This window comes from Mastomys coucha, unplaced genomic scaffold, assembly GCF_008632895.1.
Source record: "Mastomys coucha isolate ucsf_1 unplaced genomic scaffold, UCSF_Mcou_1 pScaffold23, whole genome shotgun sequence".
Lineage (NCBI taxonomy): Eukaryota > Metazoa > Chordata > Mammalia > Rodentia > Muridae > Mastomys > Mastomys coucha.
This window is the reverse complement of record NW_022196906.1, coordinates 34,704,069-34,718,806: the sequence shown is the minus strand read 5'-3', so window position 1 is coordinate 34,718,806 and position 14,738 is coordinate 34,704,069. Positions and strand designations below refer to the sequence as shown.

At 43.1% G+C, this 14,738-nt stretch overlaps 1 protein-coding gene and 1 long non-coding RNA gene across 2 annotated transcripts in view; one reads left to right on the top strand and one right to left on the bottom strand.

Moving 5' to 3' along the window:
- Nucleotides 1-9,226: 9,226 nt before the first annotated feature.
- Nucleotides 9,227-14,738, bottom strand: part of Clmp (CXADR like membrane protein) — a 105,978-nt gene continuing 100,466 nt past the window's right edge. The window contains exons 6-7 of the mRNA XM_031344948.1: nucleotides 13,172-13,313; nucleotides 9,227-12,220 (exon numbers count right to left, since the gene is read on the bottom strand). Of these exons, the coding sequence (XP_031200808.1) occupies nucleotides 11,920-12,220; nucleotides 13,172-13,313 (443 nt within the window). The 3' untranslated portion in view covers nucleotides 9,227-11,919. The remainder of the gene's footprint in view (nucleotides 12,221-13,171; nucleotides 13,314-14,738) is intronic.
- LOC116073213 lies at nucleotides 11,538-13,683 on the top strand. The gene is made up of 2 exons (XR_004111725.1): nucleotides 11,538-11,608; nucleotides 13,231-13,683. It is a non-coding gene; the product is annotated as an uncharacterized LOC116073213 (long non-coding RNA).

Below are 14,738 nucleotides of genomic sequence, written 5' to 3'. Positions count from 1 at the left end.
AAAAAAAAAAAAAAAAAAACAAAAAACAAAAAAAAAGAAAAAAAATGCAGGGGCAAGAAAGAGGATCTGAGTTGAGCTATAACTCAAACAACAACGGATTTACCTCAAATCTTTCTTCTTCTTCTTCTTCTTCTTCTTCTTCTTCTTCTTTTTTGGTTTTTCGAGACAGGGTTTTTATAAAAAAAATTTTTTTTCGAGACAGAGTTTCTCTGTATAGTCCTGGCTGTCCTGGAACTCACTCTGTAGACCAGGCTGGCTTAAACTCAGAAATCCACCTGCTTCTGCCTCCCAAGTGCAGGGACTAAAGGCCTGCGCCACCACTGCCCAGCACCTTACATCTTAAGAAGTAGGAATTGGCATTCTCATTCTGTAGATGAGGAAAGGCTAAATGATTAAACTGGCAAACCACAAGGTCATCATCGTGTCAGGGTTTCTGGCTGTTTGTTTTTGTTTTTCTTTCATCTAAAATGTGTTTACTGGGATGGCTTCCCTCTTGTCAGCTTTTAGCTCTGCTTCCTCCAGAGGGAACTAACTTCCTTCTATAAGCCTTATCTTTCCACTGAAGCCTGCTGAGGCCAGCAGGGCAGCCGACACATAAAACTGTCTGTGTCTGTGCCTGGCTGAACACCATGGGCTTTCTGTGGCATCCCTGGGAGCTCACTTCCTCGAAGCAGGAGAGGGCTCTGCACCAGTCATGTCATCTTGTATTTTCCTCTTCTCTTCTGGAAAGGAGTGAAGGAAGTCCTGGAATAAGGGGTTTAAACTCAGGTTGGATGGAGTATCTGTCTTTAAAAAAAAAAAAGATTTATTAATTTATTATATATAAGTACACAGGAGCAGTAGGTGCCCTTAACAGCTGAACCAATTCTCCAGCTCTCCCTCCAGCCCCGCTCGCTGTAGCTGTCTTCAGACGCCCCAGAAGAGGGCATTGGATCCCACCACAGATGATTGTGAGCCACCACGTGGTTACTGGGATTTGAAACTCAGGACCTTTGGAAGAGCAGCCAGTGCTCTCAACCGCTGAGGCATCTCTCCAGCCTAGTATCTGTCTTTTAAAAACATTTGTTTTATACCACCTAAAATCCAAAAATTCATAGAAAAGGGAAGTATAGTACATTCAACTGAAGATTGGACCAGTGTGGCTTTCATAGTGTCTCAGAATCCTGAAATCCATCAGACGTTAGCCCTTGGAATGTCTTATCAGTATAGAGCACATACTCTCACTTCGGTGAGCAGTGTCAGGGAGTGGAAAGAGCTTGGACTCTGCAGTTACATCTGAATTTAAATTCCAGACATTCTCTTGTGTGGTAACACAGAGAGAGTTTCAGACCCCCTCTCTCTTTCTGTTCAGCATCTTACCATGATGGCTTGGTACTTAGTATACAGCCCATGATGGTCTCAAACTCATAGCAATTCTCCTGCCTCAGTCTCCTGAGTTCTGTGATTATAAGTATGTTTAACACTCAAAATTTCTGCTTCTCCTCCTATAGAGCAAAGCCTTCAGAGCCGTAGAGGTTAAATAAAATGTGCAGGACTTTTTTCTTTTTTAACTTTGTCTATCATTTGGTTTCCTTTTTGTCCCTTGGGGTTCTTAAGTCTGGAAGTGTCAGAACACTTAGGACATTTAGTTTATGGAACATTTAGTTCATGGAAACTGAATTTGTCATGCCCTTACTATTTAATGCTTGTCTAATAAGGCAAGCAGTACAGAAAGCCAGGGGGCCCCAAATTTATACTGTGCCTAGAATACAAATGGGATTCATAGGCGTATGTATTCTCTGATAACAGTTACTTATATGGATATTTCTTTTAACATTCTGACACAAGGTCTTACCAGACCGCCTAGCCTGGCTTGAGCTCTCTGCAGTTCTGTCTCATCCTGTGAGTCCCTTGGATCATAAGCCTGTACCACCAGGACAAGCACAAGCAGGCTCTACAGGTATTAATCTGTAAAATTGTTCTGCTATGTGATCATAGGTAATTGTTTTATAAGAGCAGTGTGGTGGTACCACCAATTAAAGGAAATTCCAAGGGAACTACTCAGACCACTGTAACTTATTAGCTAGTATGCAAATACTAAGCAAATCAGCCTATGGTAGACAGCCTTTGGGGTTTCTTTTTTCCTTTCTAAGGGGTTTAAGTTTAGAATTTATGTATTTTTTTATGTGTGTGAGTGTTTTACATTCATGTATTTATGTGTATCATGTGTATCCCTGGTGCTGTGGAGGTCAGAAGAGTTCAGATCCCCCGGAACTGGAATTACTGAGAGTTGTGAGCCACAGCGTGAGTCCTGAGAACCTGTGTCCTCTGAAAGAGAAACAAATGCTGAGCTGAGCCACCCCTCCAGCCTGCTATGTATTTACTTTTGAGATAGCCTCACTATGTAGCAAGGCGGGCCTCATATTTGTGATCCTTCTGCCTCAGCCTTGAGAGTGTTGGAATTACTGTGCTACTCTATCTAGCTTAAGCTAAGAATTTAGTTAAATGGTTTGTGTGAGAATTGTAGGGTACTGAAAGCTGGGTATCACAGATCCCAAATGATCTGCTTTGTAATTACAGAGCTTGGCAGGTGGAAACAGAGGATACCAGAGCGAGCTGGTATCAACCTTGGGCCTCCCTTAGCACACACATGTGCACAGGCACACACACATGCACACACACACCCAAAAAACCAAGAGCAGCGGCAAGTCAACCATCTTCAGGATAGGCAGTGGATAGTGTCATCAGCGTTTGCCTAGCATTTGTGAGGCCTTGGGTTCAATGTCTAGCACTAAATTAAAACAAAACAAAATCAAAAAGAGAACCGAAGAGATGGCTCAGCAGGTAAAGGCACTTGCTACCAAGCTTGGCTTCTGTCACTAGAAGGAGGTGAGATCCAACACAGGCACCTTGTTCCCTGACCTGTATAGGAATATCCTGGTGCATATGTTCCATAGATATCACTAAATAAATAAATGTTGAAAAAAAGCCATAAAAAAGAATTACTTAGTATGGGAGTTTCTAAGTGTACAATTTACTTTTTAAAGATAGGGTCTCTCCAGCTAGCCTGGAACTATATGTAGTCCAAGATGGTCTAGGCCTCATAGCCACCCACTCGTTCTGCCTCCTTAGTACTGGAATTAAAGATAGGTGCCTTGGTGCCTAGTTTAAGGTATATGCTTCTAGAGCTGGGCGTGGCGGCACATGCCCTTAGCACACTGGCACTCACTCTGGAGGAAAGACACAGGTGTATCTTTGTAAGGCCAGCCTGGTCTACAAAGTAAGTTTGAGGCTATCTAAGGCTACATTGAAATCCTGTTTCAAAATAAAACACCCCCCCCCAAAAAAAAGCCAACAAAGGGAAGCAAAAGAATTCAGTTTTAAAGATTATTCAGCTGGAGACAGTGACTCCTGTGTGCAATCCCCAAGCTTGTGAAGGAGAGGCAAACAAACTGCCTAGAGCCTGAGGCCAACCTAGGATTGAGTGAGATCCTGCTTCAAGGGGAAGGGGAAGAGGAAGGGAGAAGGGAAGCGGGGGTAGAGAAGAAAGAAGATAGTAAGTTATTCAGGATCAAAGAATGGTGAACATACATGGAAATTCCATCAAAAAGAGCCCCTCGAGGAACCAAAGACATGGCTAAAAACTGCAGCATGTGGCCTGACTGCCCAAGACTTGAATGTGTTTAGTGCATTCCCTCAGGAAAACTGAAACCAGAATGATTCAAACCAGTATTAGTAGTTTGTAGCAAAGTGTCAATTACTTTACTTAAACATGTAAGTCGTCCTAACATCATTTACTTTCATTACAAAATAAAAAAAAAAATTAGGGAAAACAAATATTTAGCTACATTGAACATTAAAAGCAGCCTGCTGTGTAACTGGTAAAATTCTGTATGTGGCTCTTATATTTGTGTGTGAAGCAAGGGCACAGTAAACACTTGATGTGTGTTTTCTCATGTGACTTGGATGGCAACTATTTCAGGCAGGTCTTTGTTGTTCCATTGGTTGTTTTGCTGTGATGCAGGGTCTCACTGTGCAGCTTTGTTTGGCCTGGGGAACTCTGTGTAGACCAAGCTGATCTCAGCTCACAGAGACCCACTGCCTCTGCCTCCTTAGTGCTTGGATTAAGGCTGCCACCATGGTCAGCTTATTTTAGGGAGATCTTATCCTGTCTTAAGATGCAGACAGAAAGGCCCCGAGAGACTAATCTGTTCTACCTCAACCTAGTGTCAAAGTCGGATCTACTTTACTCCACAACTTATTCTTTAACTCTTAGCCAAGAGTGCTTACAGTTTACGGATTTTCAAAATATTTAATTTGTTATAAGGAAAGTACATGGCTTGTATGTAGACATCAGGACGGCTTTGTGGAATAGCATCTACGTAGAAACACACCACACGTTTTTAAAAAGAGTGTCTAACTATCTAACCTTGGCTGGCTTGGAACTTACTAGGTAGACCAGGCTAGCTTCTCTCTGTCTTTACAAGAGTTCCAAAGATTAAACTCAGGACAGTGGTGAAATATACCTTTAATCCCAGATCTTGGGAGGGAGAGGCAGATAGATCTCTGAGTTCGAGGCCAGGCTGATTTGCAGAGTGAGTTCCAGGACAGCCAGGACACAGAGACACAGAGACACAGAGAAACCTTGTCTCAAAAAAAACAACACAACACAAAACAAAAACCAAAACAAAATAAATAGGAAACACTTTTGGGCTGTCCTCAAACTCAGAAATCCACCTGCCTCTGCCTCTGCCTCCCAAGTGCTGGGATTAAAGGCATGCGCCACCACCGCCCAGCTATTTTTATTTTTTTATTTTTTAAGATTTATTTATTCATTTTTATGTATATGAGTACACTGTAGCTGTAGATGATTGTGAGCCTTCATGTGGTTGTTGGGAATTGATTTTTAGGACCTCTGCTCGCTCAGGTCAGTCGGCCCCACTCCAGTCAACCCCCCTCACTCCTGTCGGCCCTACTCACTCCGGCTCAAAGATTTATTTATAAATAAGTAAACTTATTTATAAATGTATAAATTTATTTATAAATAAGTACACTGTAGCTGTCTTCAGATGCACCAGAAGAAGGCGTCAGATCTCATTACGGGTGGTTGTGAGCCACCATGTGGATGCTGGAATTTGAATTCAGCAGTCAGTGCTCTTATCCACTGGCTGAACCATCTCAGCAGCCCCTTGATCCAGATCTTGAGGCATACTGGCCTTGAAAAGCTTAGACCATAAGGGTAATGGAAGAAGGAAGGCTCTAGAGAACCCTGACTGATACCATGTATAAGATAAAAACACATTAAAAAAAAAATTGAACTCAGAAGGTGAAGCTTGCAGGGCAAGCATCTTTGTCCAGAGAGCCATCTTGCCTACTCAAGTTTATCCACAATAACTCATTTTTTAGGAAAATTTTGAGACTTACTATATAGCCAAGGATGAATTTAAATCAAAGGTGAGCACCACCACATCTGGCTTCAAATTCCATGTAAGCATTGTGTTTAGACCTGTAGTGTGGAAAAGAGGCGCTTCTCCAGTAATTGTATTGTTGTTGATACTATTATTGGGTTTTGGGGTGGGGGTGGTCTCACCATGAAACCCTGGCTGGTCTAGGACTTCCTATGTAGACCAGGCTGGACTTGAACTCAGAGACCTGCTTTCCACCGTCTCTGAAGTATCGTTATTTTTTTCATCAATTAAAGTCATTGTCACAGCTGGAGAGATGGTTCAGTGGTTAAGAGCACTGACTGCTCTTCTGAAGGTCCTGAGTTCAAATCCCAGCAACCACATGGTGGCTCACAGCCATCCCTAATGAGATCTGACGCCCTCTTCTGGAGTGTCTGAAGACAGCTACAGTGTACTTACATATGATAAATAAGTAAACCTTTAATAAATAAATAAATAAATAAATAAATAAATAAAATCATTGTCAATGTTGCTTAGTGGTTAGACTAATTGTTAAACAAACAAACAAACAAATAAACAAATAGGTTTCTTCCGTCTCTATCTGGCAATGGTGACAAAACAGATATAAATCAAGAGAGCAGGGCAGTGGTGGCACACGCCTTTAATCCCAGCACTTGGGAGGCAGAAGCAGGTGGATTTCTGAGTTTGAGGCCAGCCCTGTCTACAAAGTAAGTTCCAGGACAGCCAGGGCTACACAGAGAAACCCTGTCTCGAAAAAACAAACAAATGAACAAACAAAAAAAACCAAATAAATAAATAAATCAAGAGAGACCTGTAGCATAGTAGTAGAACACTTGCATAGCTCTATTTAGGTCATGGGTTTGCAGTCCTAGACAGTGAGTGGTCAGGCAGGCAGGGGATGGGAGGGAGAAAAATGCCTTAAATAATTATAAACACAGTTCTTGGGTGGGAATTTTGTTTCTTTCTTTCTTTCTTTTCTTTTTTTTCTTTCTTTTTTTGGTTTTTCGAGAAAGGGTTTCTCTGTGTAGCCCTGGCTGTCCTGGAACTCACTCTGTAGACCAGGCTCGCCTCGAACTCAGAAATCTGTCTGTTTCTGCCTCCCAAGTGCTGGGATTAAAGATGTATGCCACCACTGCCCGGCTTTGTTTTTCTTTTTTAGATTTATTTATTTGTTTATTTTTGAGATAGGGTAATGCTATGTAGCTTTGGCTAGCCTGGGGCTTGCTATCTAGACCAGACTGGCCCTGAACTCAGAGATCTGCCTGCCTCAGCCTCTGGAATACAGGGATCAAAGGCATGTACCACCATACCCAGATCTTTTCTTTTCTTTTTTTTCATTTGTAAGGAGATTCTGCCTGCATGTACATTTGTGCATCACATTAACATAGTGTCTGAAGAAGCCAGAAGAGGGGATCAGATCTCCTGAATCTGGAGTTGCAGATGGTTATAAGCCACCTGTGGGTGCCAGGAATCAACCTGGATCCCCTGGAAGGGGAGCCTGTGGTCCTTAGTACTGAACCAGAACTACTTTGTAATCCAGGCTAGCCTCAAACTCTTAGTGGTTGTTTTTCCACCAACTTTCCAAGTGAAGGGATTATAGGCATGAGCCATTAAACCCAGATGTAAACATAATGACTTCTAAATATAAGGTCCCTCAAGTGTGTGAGCTCTATAAACATTTTTTAATAAAATTGATATGCCTTAAATATGATTATTAACTTATTAATGTGTTCAAGATACGCTACATTTAACATTCTCTGAAAATTATAAGCATTATTTCACCTACACCAATGGTTACTTTGTTGTAAAGCAAAAAATAGGCAATTAAAAAACAATAGGAAAGCCGGGCAGTGGTGGCGCACGCCTTTAGCCCCAGTACTTAGAAGGTAGAGGCAGGCAGATTTCTGAGTTCGAGGCCAGCCTGGTCTACACAGTGAGTTCTAGGACAGCCAGGGCTATACAGAGATACCCTGTCTTGAAAAAAAACAAAACAAAAAACAAAAAAAGAAAGGAAAATTTCTCCTAACTTGCAACCCAAAGGATTCTGTAAATACTGTACTCTAGGAGTGATCTTCAGTGTGTAGAGTGAAAAGCTTAGGGATGAGAAATTGAACAGAGGGAAGATGAAACCCATGGTTTTGGGTAAAGCTATAAGGGTTTTAGGGATAAGAAGAGCAGTCAGTCAAGACCTAGCAGTTCTGATGGAACACGATGGTATTTGGCTGGGTGCTTCTTCTTCTTCTCCTTCTCCTCTTCCTTCTTCTTCTTTTCTTCCCCTCCTCCTCCTCCTCTATCATCAACATCATCATCATCATCATTGAGGGCTTGCTCCAAACAGGGTTTCTCTGTGTAGTCCTGACTGTCCTGGAACTCACTCTGTAGACCAGGCTGGCCTCAAACTCAGACATCCATCTGCCTCTGCCTCCCCTGTGCTGGGATTAAAGGTGAGTCTTACTACCACCCAACCTTCTTAATTGTTTGTTTGTTTGTTTTTTTTTACTTGTATGTATATATGTGTATGCATTTGTTTGAGTATATGCACCACATTTATATAGTGCCCATGAGGCCAGAAGAAGGCACTGTATCTCCTGGAACTGGAGCTAACAGATAGCCATGAGATAAAGTGCGTGCCATGGTACTATGAACCAAACCCCAGTTCTCTGAGAGAGCAGCCAGTGCTTTAACTGCTGAGTCATCGCTCCCACACCTAGTTTTATTATTTTTAAAATGCAAACGCAAACATCTTTTTATAGAATTAATGTGAGTATGAAGATAAGACACAATGTATAATGCATTTAGATTTGGAGGGGGAGACAAAGTAAAAAGCTAACTGCAGTGCAATTTGCTTGTAATGTCAACACTCTAGGAGGTAAGGAGGGTCAGGACCCAGGGGAATCCTTAGCTATAAGTACTTGGCCAGCCTGGGCTACATGAGACCCTGTCCCCAAAGAAAAGGTATTTGTCACAGGATGTTTCCGTAAGTGATAACTACCATTATTCTCTCTTTGTGAAACAGGTTTCAATATCCCAGACGGGGTGAACTTGAACGCCTACTTCCTGTTGAGCGCAAAGATTCCAGGTATGTACCGTCTTCAGGCTACCTTTTTCTGTTATGTCATTTATGTGAACTTCTGAAAAGTTACTTGCAGATTTCTGTGACTCTCAGTAGTCACTTCTCTTTTCATATCCCACAGTGTATGATTCTCTGTTGCTATTTAGTCTTGGCACAAAATACTTGCTTCCCAATTATTCAGAGTCCTTAAGGGCAGCTAGCTCTGCAACACTTACACTTACCTTGAGAGGAAAAAAAGGACTTCATATACTGAGGAACTTGTCTGCTGTAGTTAATTTGGCCATGATGATTTGGGTCTGTGGTCTTTCTCCTCACATCTTTGGGGCTAAAAACATCCTGTGGCTGAATTAAATAAAACTTGTGACTGAAACCAATCACTAACCATATATGGCCCAAGTTCTGTTCTTCTGGCAGCAAGGTACACACACATTTCCTGTGCAGGTTGAATAGCCCCGGCTCCTCCTCTGGGGCTGTCGCCCCTTATTTATTATTTCATTGCTGTTACAAATGGAGTTACAACCAATACGTGCTTTTGTGACACGTACCAGCCCGTTCACAAGGCAACATAGCAGGCTGACACACAAACAGCATAGTACCAGAAATGAAGCATGCCAGAAATACCCCAAAGAAAAGGTATCTGTCACAGGATGTTTCCGTAAGTGAAATGTTCAAATACCTTTTGGAACAGCAATTCTGAAATCCTTTGTGTACAAGATGACAACAAAAACATTAATTTTACAAATTTAAGTTTGGCTTATATATTTTATTGAAACGGTTATTCTTTAAACATACACATTCCTCCATCTGCATTTTCTTACAAACATTTATTATTAATTTTTTTTGTTTTTACCCATCAGTTTTTGTTTTTTGTTTTTTTTTTCCTTTTCTATTTGTTTCACATGAAAGACTCAGCTGGCTTGGTTTGCAAAGTCAATGGACTAAGGTTTGGAGCCAGTCATGGCTCTGGCTCTATCTTCAGTCCATTCTCTGTCTTATTTAAATGTGAATGGCTGATTCTGAGGCTCTGTCATTACTACAGACTTCAGTGCCTTATCTCTCAGAATTTCTCAGCTCCTAGTATAATGTTTGGCATATTTTAATATGGTTCTCCGTTGGGAAGAGTTTCAGTGGTACTGGTTTCTACAACACATTTAAAGAATTGGAATTTCCTTTTCAGACAAAGGGGACTGGTCCCTGCTTGCAAAGCATACTCCTATGCTCAAAGGCAGAGCGCAGTGAGAAAATTGCTCCTGACAGCACAGCTGCAGCCTTCATCATAAGCTTGTTTGGCTCAGGGACTCCAGGAATGAGAACGCTCAGAATTATATATCAGAAGAGACATGTTGCTTGGATACCACCCTCCAAGAAGGATAAAGTGTAGTCAGAATAAGGGGCTTAAAAAAAAAAACCAAACAACTTACAGTGAGATAAGAGTTAGTATAAGAAGCATTCAAACATGCCTGTTCTCTAAAATGGACAGGCACCTGTGTTGTTTCCTCAATGTCTCTTATTTCTACCTCTTTAAAAAGGAAGACATAAACTCAGGTTAGGACGGTCACTTTAGCATGCACAAAGCCCACCCAGACGAACCCAGACAACTTAACACAAGCATCATTTCCTAGGCACTTTAGAAGGAAATGTGTGTACATCCCGTGAGGATGCTCTTATGTCAATTAAACGTAGGAATAAGAAGCCAGAGACACGGGGCAGTCGTCAGCACCGACCTTTTCCCTGGCTGCATCTGAGTCCTGCTCCAGAGAACACTTCACCTCTGCAGCCACAGCGGCTTCCTCTTTCCCCTCGCCTTTGCCCCAGTCAACAATAGGAAATGCTCGGCTCCACCCACCACGACCTGCTGACTTTGCTTTGTTCCTCGAAGGGCTCATTCAGGCTTAGCAGCTACGCCTTAAGTGCCCTAATCTTCAGAACCATCTAACAGGCAAGTTACTTGTCCTGGAAAGGCTGCTTTTTTCTTTCTTTCTTTCTTTTAAATTTCTCAGACACCTTTCTTCTCCATGTGTGAGTTGTGTTGATACTTTTGCTGGTAGTGAATCCTTTCTGCTAATTCCTTCCCAAATGCCAACAACAAAAAAGTTAACAGCCATGAGCTGAATCCGCTCCCACCACCCACCACCCCCTTGTTTTGCTCACCACCTGCTCCCTAATGGTAGTTCACTCCTTCCAGCCCACGGCCACATGTTTCTTGGAGTCTACCGCTGAGAAGAAAGACATTGAGGATAGTGTTCAACCTCTCAGCGGGGAGAGGGCCAGGGGGGTTTCAGTGCCTTTTAGGAAATGATCGCTGAAAATTTAAGGCCTAGAATCATCAAAAGTCCCACATTCACATCCTTCTAGAATGAAAGAAATGGGAGAATCGCCAAAGTTTGGGCCAGTACCAAATATCCTTTGACCTACTGAGAGAAAGGTCTACTCTCCCTCTCTATTCCAAGCAGTCTTGAAATTCTGGTTTCACGTGTTCCCAGAAAGAGGAGCTGGAAGTGGTATGCAAGGGGATCTTTCAACATCCCTGAGAGACTTTCTCTAGAGGATTGTCCCTAAGGACATTCATTAAGTGACATGTAGTGAGTATTTGTTTCTTCTAGAAACATCCAGCACAGAAGTCTTTAGGGGAGTCAGTCAAATTAGAGTAATGAGCCACAACTGCCCCCGGGATAATAGTTTTGATGTCTGCTGGCAATCCTCTGAATATCAAAATGGAAAGCTCTTCAGAGAGTCATATCCCATCTTGGTTGGACTCCCTCCTTAGTTATTATTTTAGGGTTCCATAGAAATAGGAAGGTTGGCTGTTGATGAGGTAAGAGAAAATCCCTTTTCTCTGTCTCCCACCATTTCAAATCCTCCCCAATTAACGTTCAAACCTTATGACAAAGAAGTCAAGTCAAAGTAGAAAAAAATGTGTTTCCTTCTTTTTTTTTTTTTTTTTTTTAATGTGAGTTTCCTAAACGCAGTTGTCCCAGTACATGTTGCAGATAGGTATATTATAAGGCGTGGGCTTCAGTTTTGACTATCTGAATAATCACACTAATCCAATAAATTTGCAGAAATGAATAGAAAATTGATCTATGAGATCCCCGATTCTTCTTGACTGTGGTGACTTGCAACATCCTAGGTAAGATGTTTCAGGTGTGTGCAGCCTCACCTTTCCCTTAGTTTTACCCAATAAGCTTGGGCCCCTCCTCCCCCTCCACTCAGTCTGAAGGCACAGTGAGTTGCCTTTAGAGATAGATGGTCAGCCTCCAGTTGTGTTTGCTTGGTATCCTATATAAGGAGGGTACTCATCAGAACTGGTCCGTGCCATTTCTGCAGCTACTTAAGTGGGATCTTATCTGGCTTGAGGGGCTTGCAAGGCTGGTGGACGAGCTCCAGTGACTAGGCTAAGATCCTGACTTTTGGGAAAGTGCAAGTCAAGTCCACTCTAAGTCAGACAGTTTGGAAGGCTTTGCTCTGGCTGGGCATTGTGCTGGGTGTGGTTTCTGCTTTGGTCAGGGTCGGATGGTGGACTTTCTTTGGTTCAGAACCTCTCACTTCAGGTCCTATTAGGCTGTATGCCTGGGGGGCTAGCCCCGGCTGCGGTGCTGCTTCACTTGACAGCGTCCGCTGGCTTCTGGAGGCACTATTCCCGGTGGAGCGGGTGGAGGAGGAGCCAGAGCGTGAGCTCCGGGAGCCTGAGGAAGAGGAGCTAGGCTTCACAAGGCGGGCTCGGGGCGCTTCCGCATCTTCTCTGAAAGAAAGAAAAAAAAAAAGGACAGCAAAGATAAACTTCAGTACTGCCAGGGCTGTGATGACGATACTCACTAAAGTTACTTCCCCCTGAGATTTTTTTTTTCAATAAACTCCTCAAGCTGTAAACCTCCAAGGCAGTCAGCTAAGGAACTGAGCAGTTCCTCGTTTCCTAAGACTTACTGTCCAGTTCAGGAAAATGTTTGTTGAGTGACTGCCAGAGAGGTTCAGCCAGTTGCACCAGGAGGATACAGCTCAACAGGAGACTTTGATTGCTTTGATAGATTTGGGGCTTTGTGTACTTAAACCCTTTCGTGCCTTGTGGGTTATACCCTTTCTATTATCCACCCTTCTAAGTGGAAATGAGTCAGAGGTAAAGTTGAGAATTATGCTGGTTGATTGTTAGCATGACACAAGCTAGAGTCATGGGGACAGAGAGAGGGAACCTCAGCTGTTGGCAAGTCTATGGGGCATTTTCTGGGTTCATGATGGCTGTCTGAGGGTACAGCTCACTGTGGGTGGTGCCACTCCTGGGAAGGCGATGCTGGGTTCTATTAGAAAGCAGGCTGAGCAAGCTATGAGGAGCAAGCCAGTAAGCAGCACCCCTCCATGGCTCTCATCTCAGTTGACACCCCCAGGTTCCGGCCTCGAATTCCTATCCAGCCTTCCCTTTGTAATGGACTGTGAGCTCTAAGGGGAAAAGAAATCTTTTCCTCCCTAGGCTGCTTTGGGTCACGCTGTTTGCCATAGCAACAGAAAGCAAGCCAGGACAAGGATAGTTTCACAATAAAGTGAATCACATTTTCTTGTCCCTAGACTGTAATTTCCCACTTGCCAGGATAACCCTTTGAAGAGATTAATAATGCAGGGGAGGGACCTAAGGGATGTTTCTATTGACTGGTTACTATGGAATTGGCCTGTAAAGGGAGTTTGCACAAATAGGGAAGCTTACCGGATTTCATTAGGTCTGTCTTCTTCCTCATATCTGTCTTTGCTTTTCCTTCGTATTAGCAGCCATATCAGGAGGAAAATGAGCAGGGCTCCCGCCACGATGCCAGTCACTGCTCCTGCCACCATGCCAATGCTCTGCACATCTGTTCCCTCGGAAGCACAGACAGAAGTAACGTCAAACATAAGCTCGGAGATGCACACACTCCCAAGACAAAAGCCCCAGACAGGGTGGCTTCCCAGCGCCACACACACCCTGCCATCCTCTCATGTTGTGTCACTGTACCTTTCCATATTCTTGCAAGCTGAAGTTACTGAACCACTTTACTAGTTTGCTCTGATTTTAGTGACTAAGTCTGCCTTGGTTCATGTGATAAAACAGGCTGGGAAAGTTATTGTGTCATGTTAAAAAAAATTTCAACCCTCATGGGATACCTCTGGGCAATCTTCTAGCTCTGTCCATTCCTTTCTGTAACTGCCCTTTTCTACCGGTAAAATAAATTAGCATATAACCGATAGGGTACAATTCTCTGGATGACTGCAGGTGCTCTCAAACTCAGATCTCAAGGTAAAATTTTATTGGCACATTAGTAACATATATGTTCTCATTTGTTTATGACACATGCTAAATATTTATTAAGTGCCCACTTAAGCCAGCAGTATTGTAAAGATCGATAGGAATTTCTCTGTTTTTGAGTTTGTACTCCACAAGAGGGAAAAACAATAACAAATAGATGCAAATAATTTCAGACAGTGGATATATGAAGGCAAAAGTAGATGACTGGCAATTTGGAAGGAGAATAAAGGATTACAGTCTCAGTTTGGGAAAGCGGTGTTTGAGTTGAAATACAAAAGACAGGACCGTCTTGTGGCGAATTGGAGGCAGAGCACTCCGGGCAGAAGGTACAGAGGGTGTGGTGAATGTGAATGTGTCTGGAGCACAATGAACAAGGGAAAGGTCCGGGACAATGAAGTCACAGAGACAAGAAGGGAACAGCTCCTATGGGGCCTCAAAGGCCAGGCAACCATTTGACTGTAGAGGCAATAGAAGAGTTGCGTGGTTCATGTTCCATTGAAGAAAGCACACTGTGGTGTTTCATGGGGAGGAAAGGCAGCAAGGATATGTATCAGGATGCTTCTAATGGTGCAAGCTGCAGATGAGAGGGCCAGGTTGGACCTAACGTGCACAGAGGCGGGTATAAGGATGTGGCTTCTAAGTCTGAAAGTGTTGTCAACAGAAAGTAGTTGACTCTTGTCCTGCCTGTTTTTATAAACCACATGGTCTTTTACTATAAAAATTTACCTTTTGTCTACCCCCCCCCACACACACCAGAGATAGAGGGTCTTCGGTGGCCTTGAACTCATTTTGTAGGTCACCCTGTCCTCACAGAAATTCTCCTGCTTCTGCCTCCAGATAGCTGGGGTTAAAGGTGTGCACCATTATTGCCCGGCTCAAAAAATATTTTTTAGGCCGGGCGGTGGTGGCGCACGCCTTTAATCCCACCCAGCACTTGGGAGGCAGAGGTAGGTGGATTTCTGAGTTTGAGGCCAGCCTGGTCTACAGAGTGAGT